The following is a 7602-nucleotide window of genomic DNA, read 5'->3' as shown; positions in this document are numbered from 1 at the left end:
TCTTTCATAGATCTGGCGTCCCTTGCTATTTACGTTTGCACACAAACCCGTATTCTGTGTGGTGGAAGGATAGAGTTGTGCTTATTTTGACAATAAGAGATTGTGAAATTGATGCAACGTCGGAATAAAAATAGGAGAGTAAGAATCAACAATTTCCACTGTGTTAAACTCATACAAATGGTAACAAAATATGGTGGCTTCGAAAACGTTTCCTGACAAAGTCCAATACATCTGACCAGCATGTTATAAAAATGTTGAAACAAAGTACTTCGTTTTCAGCGAATATCCTTAGGGGGAGAATAGATTGGGGGGCTATTTTGTCCTATTTTGCATGTTAAGTAGAAAACATTTGGCTCAGAAGTTCTTTTAATCACATTTTTACTACCATACGAAATACCTTGTCTCAGGTAATAATATGCAATTCCGTTTTCACTGTGCCCCTGTCTTCCTACGCATCTATTTCGGCGGAACTGATGTGAAGTCAATTTCATCTCGCGCTCTTAGAGACGAGGCCTTGGCAGTTCTAACGAGGGAGAGGAGCCATGCCCCAGCCTATGGGAACGAAGGCCTTGAAAACCCCCTACCTGCAAAGCCCCACGTTATGGGCTGGGACCAGAACCCTGGCTGAAATCTTCAAACGAAAGACGGTTAGGTGTGAAGTCTGGAGGAATAAGCTATACGTTCATTCTGTTCTTCTGAACAGCACTGGCCCACTTACAGTTTATTTCTGAACAGCCTATCAGCAAAGGCATACTACGCAAGTCAAAGGACTAAGTTTTTTTTTTTTTTTTTTTAAACGACGTCTTTAGAAGTCGGGTTATAAAGAGAGTGTCCATTTAAATATTGTCTTTGTTTAAGGGCGGGATGGACTGTACAGCCCAGTGGTCCTTGCAAAGGTTTTGAAGACAATGATAAGCGACGATAACCTGAGTGCAGCATAAATCATCCTGGCAGAGTCGTTAGAACAGCGAAGATCTGCAAAAGCAAGGGTGCGGCTTCATTCTCTCAGGGGCAGGGCACTGAAGGAGACCGGAAAGATCGTTTCCTGCTGCTACATCTTTGCAGAGGCCCGGACTGCTTTGGGGGGTCCAAGAAGACCATCAGCGAGCCTTACCCGTGTCCGCGGGACTCCCCGGCTCTCCCCGAGCCCGCTGGCCCGCAGCCCGCGGCAGGGAGGCCCCAGCGCCCGTAGGTGGCGCCCCACGTCCGTGCTTGCGCTTCTCGCCCGCGCTGGGGGCGCAGCTCGGGAACCCGGCGCGTGTCCCCGGGTGGTGAGAGCTCAGAGCAGGCATTTCAATAACTAAGCGCTCGAGTGCCAGCGCGCCCCACCAGCCCCCAGGTTCAGGGGAGCAGAAGTAGAAACCCAGGCGGAGGCGCCCCTCTAACCCCTGCCCAAACCTGGCATTTCCCAAACCGGAGCTTCCGGAACCCCAGCTTTCACATCATTAAGATCCCAAGATTTTTCTCTTCATCCCAGTCCTCATTTTTTTTTTTTTTTAAGAAAACTGCTTTCCCCACTAATTATGAAAGTGATCACGCTATTCAGGATTAAGACTTGGAGGGAATTTGGAAAAGAAAAGAAAGAATCGAGAAGAAGAGGCGCGACCGGCGCTCTTGAGGTTGCCTAATTTCTGAAAGAGAGGCGTCTGGGAGGATTTCGCGCTGGGTGTTCGGGTGAGAGCGGGACCGGGGCGGTGCGGGGCGCGCGCCCAGCCCGGGAGGGGGCAGCGCGCGGGGTCCTCGGGGCGTCCGCGGCGCTCGGCGGTGCGGTCCGGAGAGCGGAGGAGAGGCCGGGACTGAGCGGGGGCCGGCGGAGGGAGGCAGCAGCAGCAGCGGGCGCGCCGGCCGCGAGGGCCCCTCCGAGGCTGCGGGCCCGGGTGCGGTGCGGACGCGGGGCGGGACGCGCGGGGCGGAGCGGGGCGCGGGCCGGCGCGGGAAAGCGGCGGGGCGGGGCGGCGCGGTTATTGGCCGAGCGCCGGGAGAAGGGGTCGCGCTCGGTGTCTGCTCCCGCCAGCTCCCGCTCGTCTTCTCCGAGCAGAACAAGTTCGCGGACCGCGGTGCTCGCCCATCATGGATGTTCCAGGTAACCCAGCCCGGCCCTGCCCTCCGCGATCGGCGCGTTAACTGCATTCGTGCGTCTGTCTCAATGAGGACCGTCGCGGGTCTGCGGCTGGGCGGAGAGAGCGCGGGAGAGAACATCGAAATCATTTTGTTCAGGGGCTGAGGAGGGAGGCTACCCGTCGGGAAACAACTTGTCTCTTTTCTTATGAGGACTATTTAGGCAGTTGGCTGAGTTGTTCGGAGACTGCGGGCGGTGAGAGGAGAGGTTTCTTTGCTTTTTGTTTCTCGCCTGGGTATTGGAGAGATATGTCTAGTTTAGCGGGGGAAGAAGGGGCCCGGTTACAAGTGCAGACGGGCGCGTAAGTTGGCAGAAAGCTGCAGAGGCTGCCTCCTGGCCGGGAGGAGAAGAGCCCGGAGTCCGGAAACAAAAGCTGCACGATAAGCCAAGCTCGGGGTTCCCACCGCCGGAATCCTCTGGTTCTGCGCCAGAGAGAGGGATCCGAGGGGCTTCTCCAAAGGGGCTCGCTGCTGGCGGGGGGGGGGGGGGGCGCTGGAAGTGGATGTTCGGTTTTAGGATTTCTCTCTCTTCTTTTCTGGTTTTTGTTTTTCCTCTTAATCTTATTCGCCCGAAGGAGCTTCCTGGGGATTTGTTCATGGGGTGGAAAACGGATAAGGTCTTCACTAAATGGATTGCTTAAAAAAAAAAAAAAAAAAAAAAGTCTCTAGGTCGGAGAAATAGAGGATGAAAGGGAAAGCAGAGAAAGGAGAAAAGGTTTCTTGGTGTGGCTTTAGAGAAAATGCCTCTGAAATTAAAGCCATTAAGGCTTAGTGGATCTTTTTCTTTGCCTGTGCCTTGAGCCCTCCTTTGCCTTGGGCTGAATGGGCCGGGGTGGCTTTGACCGCGTCCCCGCGGGTGACCGGCCATGTCCCTATTGCCGAGGCCCTGCGGAATTGCGGGGCCCTTACCTGACCGCGCCCCCGGCGCGCGCCGCCCGGGAGCCCTCGGGGATGCCCTGGCCCGTGAGCCCCGGCGTTTCTCGGGACCTGTGTGCCAGTCGGGCTCTCCGGGGGGCAGTGCGAGGCACCGAAGGGGTGGCCTCCAGGGAGGGGGCCCGAGCGCCGCAGGGACCTGCTCCCCGCGCCTCCTCCCCACGCAGCTTCACCTCCCTGTCTCAGGGTTTGGGTTCTTTGCCCTGACAGGTCCGCTGGCGCCTTTCTTCTGAGGACGACCCCGGCCTTGACCATCAGCGCAGGGGACCGAGGCCAGAGGAGGCTACTCCCGGCCCCGCGCGTTCCCGCGCGCCCTCCCGCCCTCGCCGCGCCCCCGCGCGCCGCCCCCCGCAGCCCGGATGCCGGCGCCCGGCCGGGGCCCCCGCGGGCCGCCGCTGACCATGCCCGGGCGCCGGGGGGCGCTGCGCGAGCCGGCCGCCTGCGGCTCCGGCCTGGGGGCGGCGCTGGCCCTGCTGCTGCTGCTGCTGCCCGCCGGCTGCCCGGTGCGGGCTCAGAATGACACGGAGCCCATCGTGCTGGAGGGCAAGTGCCTGGTGGTGTGCGACTCCAGCCCGTCGGCGGACGGCGCCGTCACCTCCTCCCTGGGCATCTCCGTGCGCTCCGGCAGCGCCAAGGTGGCCTTCTCCGCCACGCGGAGCACCAACCACGAGCCGTCCGAGATGAGCAACCGCACCATGACCATCTACTTCGACCAGGTCAGCCGGCCGGCCTGCCCCTCGCCTCCCGCCCGGGGTGGGGAGGGCGGGGGGCCTGGGGGGCCGCCGGCCTCCGGGGCGTGGAGTTCCAGGCTCTCCCCTCCTCTCTGCCCTTTCTCCCTTCTCCAGTAAGCTCTCCTGTTCACACTGTAGCTCTTTTAGAACTAATCAGCTCAGTTGGCACTGGGGGCACTGAGAGTCCTGTAAAGCTAAGCGTCCCGTAGAGCCGAGAGAGCTGAAGTAGATTTCCCGAAAGGACAGTGCCCGTTTTGCTTTTCGCTGGGATGGGGGCCGTCCTTTGTGGTGGATGGCCTTCTGTCACCCCACTGGCCACTTAGAGACCGAGCGCATTTAAACTCTCCCCGCTCAGCCCGCGGCTTCTCCGAAGGTCTCAGCCAAGGCTCCGAAAATGTGTACCTGCTGCTTATTTTGGAACGGACTGGGGAGAGGATGCTTGTCTTCAGAAAAATAAGTGGGGAAGAGTGGGGGGGAAATAGCAGGTATGGTTATAGATAAACAAAACAAAACCGAGTGTGCTTATATGAATGCAATGTACGGTAAATACAATATACACAACGTAATATAAAATGCATATCGATGTCATACGTGGCGTGCTTACACAAAGAAAACACAAAATGAAGAGCCATGACTTAAGTTGCTCTGGCCACTCAACTTCTCCCACTGGCTTCAAAGCAGAAGGGTCTGCGTATGATCAGGCTTTGGCAACGCCTCCTCTGGGTTGCTGCTGCCCAGGATTAGAGGTTGCCACCTTCCTCTGTATCCTCCCTCCCCACCTCGGTTTCTGTTGTTTTTCAGAAACAAACAGGAAACATTAGAGTGGTTTCCAAACTTTACCTCACCGTTCCATTCCTTTTGCCAAAATGCTTCCCACACAGGGAGCTCGGGCTTACTTAGCACACTTGATTGAGTTCCTTTCTCTCTGTTAACCAACATGCGTACCTGAGTGGTGACACATCTGCACACACCAAATCCTCTTCTTAGGCCAGTGTCTTCATTTGCTTTAATCCTTGTTAAGGATTATGTACTTGAAATTTGGGGAGGGGTGTGTATAGGGCGTGTCTCTCTTTAATCTGTTTTTTTCTTACAAGACATAAATGTCTTTGATTTAATTATGTCCAACTAAAGCAGACAGTGAATTAGTTTTCACAGCATTTTTACATCTGCCCTTTCATTAGGGTGTCAGAAAAACTCTGTGACGTAGGCAGGCTAAGTAGTAGTAGGATTCTAATTTTATAGATGAGCAAACTATGACAGGGCAGATTACATGATGTTTCTCTGGTTCCCCAGTTAGGGAGTAACTGAAACTTGCTTTTCTGGGGCCAGTGGGTGTTCTTCCGTCTACAGCAGGGCCCTGAATCTACCAGTTTCCTGAATTAGAAATGGAGGTGCGAGAGTTGTGGTCGTTGAGTTGGGAGAAGCAGCGCTGAGGGCTTGGAGGGAGGAGGCTTTGTTCTTTTCTCAAGCCTCGTCAGGCAGACAGGAGCACAGCCTCGGAGGGCGGAGGACTCACATCCTGAAGCACATCGCCTTTAATGATAGAGCCCGAGTGTCTCCGAGCCCTGCAGTCGAGGGGCTGAATGAAGTACTGCTTGGAGCTCCTTGAAGAAGCTGGTGGGGTGCAGTCCCCAGCCATCCCGGCCGTTGTCAGTGGCACCCTGCCCGTTGCTCTGGGAGCCGTGTGTGATCCATCTGTAATGAGTGTGTACAAAATAACAGCAAAGGGTATGAGGCTGAAATTTATTTTCTGAACAGATGACAGGGTCTCTAATCTAGGATTTTGTTGTTGCTGGCTGTTCGTTTTAAAAGCTGGGAACACCAGGCGGGCCATTTTATTATTGTAATTGAGCCATGCATGTGTGTGTGAGGAAGAATGGGGACAGGTCCAGACAGAGGGGCCATATTCCGCCTTGAACATCTGAAAGGGAATCTGTTCATAATGGGGGGGACCCTCCACTCTCCAAGTTCTGCTTATGACATCCTGACAAGTCTCATCCGTCTTTGATTTGAGAAATAGCACCTGGAGGGCCACGTGATTTTGTATCTCGTGGCTCATTTTGTCATTATTCTCGCACCTTGCGGAGTTCCCACCGTTTGAGCTAAGGGTGTCCAAGCTGCCTTTCCACTCTCCCTTTAGTTGTCCAAGCTTATTTGCATGACATCATAGCTCAGCTTAGGGAGCAGACACCTCACGTGGAGTAAAGTGAGGGGAAATGGGCGCAGCCAGTGTTTATGGAGTGTGGTCTCTCACCCAGCAGCCTTTATTGAGCACCTACTGTGTGCTGCCGGCGGGGAGGGGCATGCCTGGGGCTGGGAAACAGAGAGGAAACCTCACACGGTCGGTCTGTTCTCTCCTAAAGCACACAGAGCTCGTCCCAAGCTTTATCTGACAGAAGTTATCTCACTGAGTTGGCCTCTTACGCCACAGCCCTTTCTCTGCCCATTCAGGACGGAGCTCTGTTTTGGTCCTCGCTTCACGTTCAAGTCCCCAGAATCCCATGGACCTCTGAACAGACTCAGTTACAGTGTGTCTACCGAGCTGATCGGCTTCCCTTGCTTTCTCTCAGCCCTGCCCACAGTAGCCACAATTTGCACCCACGTTTTCAACGCATAAATAAAATATACTCTAAAGCCATCCTTTTGAATTGCGATCCATTAGCATCCTTCGGAAATCAATTCCTTGGCAGGACGTTGCGCTCCGGGGCTGCCTCCTTCCTGGGGCGGCCTGGGCGCCCTGAGCAGGTGCTGCGGTGGTGCTTCAGCTCCTAAAGGGACGGGTGGGGGTGATTTTGTGAGTCTGACGGAAACACACGCGGAGGAGGGGCTTGCTCTGTGCGTGCTGTATCCCCTCTTCTTTTCCAGGTCTTAGTAAACATTGGCAACCATTTCGATCTCGCCTCCAGTATATTTGTAGCCCCGAGAAAAGGGATTTATAGCTTCAGCTTCCACGTGGTCAAAGTGTACAACAGACAAACCATCCAGGTGGGTCGCTCTGACAGCTGGACACTTTTGGCTCTGGAGGAATAGTCACACCCTCTGCGAGGCGGGGAGAACCAGGGACGGGGGTCGCGGGGGCCTGGGCACCAGCTGAGTCCTCTGGGTCAGGACCCCGCATGGGTCCAGGTCCATGGCCAGGGTGGGGGGGAGGAGGGGGGGGGGAGATGAGGACAAGTGGATGGAATGGGGTCCATCGTGGTCTGCTGAGCTTTACCCTCTGCCTTGCAGGTCAGTTTAATGCAGAACGGCTACCCGGTGATCTCCGCCTTCGCAGGGGACCAGGACGTCACCAGAGAAGCTGCCAGCAATGGTGTCCTGCTGCTGATGGAAAGAGAGGACAAAGTCCACCTCAAACTGGAGAGGGGCAACCTCATGGGAGGCTGGAAGTACTCCACGTTCTCGGGCTTCTTGGTTTTCCCTCTATGAACACAGAATCCCCGCCCCGCCCTGCCCCGCCGATGATGGGGAAGTTGCCATCTGGACCCAGGAGTTCACCCTTCCTAACACCCCGAACTTGCCAGAACAGGACAGCTTGCTTCTAGCCTCCTCCGTCGGACTGTTGTGGTAGAAGCGTGATCGCCTTCGGGACCTCCAGTGTTTTCTTTGAATGTTGACCATGCCTCGGCAACCTGACCTCTAATTAGTTTTAGATGACAAGGTCTGAAGGAGAAATGAAATGACGGATCTGAGCAATTTGTACCTGTGATTGTAAAGTCGATATGGGATTTTATCAATGGGACCACTGACTTCTCTTCTTTTGTTTGTACCTGGCACCGCTGCCCCCGGAATGGCCCGCAGGCTGCAGGCTGGGTTCACAGCG

The 7602-nt window shown here is 55.4% G+C and overlaps 1 protein-coding gene across 1 annotated transcript; it reads left to right on the top strand.

The window, feature by feature from the left end:
• The first annotated feature begins 3410 nt into the window (after positions 1–3410).
• On the top strand, positions 3411–7208 carry CBLN2 (cerebellin 2 precursor). The gene is made up of 3 exons (XM_068563416.1): positions 3411–3767; positions 6648–6767; positions 7011–7208. Exons 1-3 carry the CDS (start codon positions 3411–3413, stop codon positions 7206–7208), a joined length of 675 nt encoding a protein of 224 aa, XP_068419517.1.
• The last annotated feature ends 394 nt before the right edge of the window (positions 7209–7602 follow it).

The sequence above is a fragment of the Eschrichtius robustus genome, chromosome 14 (assembly GCF_028021215.1).
Source record: "Eschrichtius robustus isolate mEscRob2 chromosome 14, mEscRob2.pri, whole genome shotgun sequence".
In the NCBI taxonomy this organism is placed as follows: Eukaryota; Metazoa; Chordata; class Mammalia; order Artiodactyla; family Eschrichtiidae; genus Eschrichtius; species Eschrichtius robustus.
The sequence above is the reverse complement of the archived record's forward strand: the minus strand, read 5'-3'. Positions and strand labels throughout refer to the sequence as shown.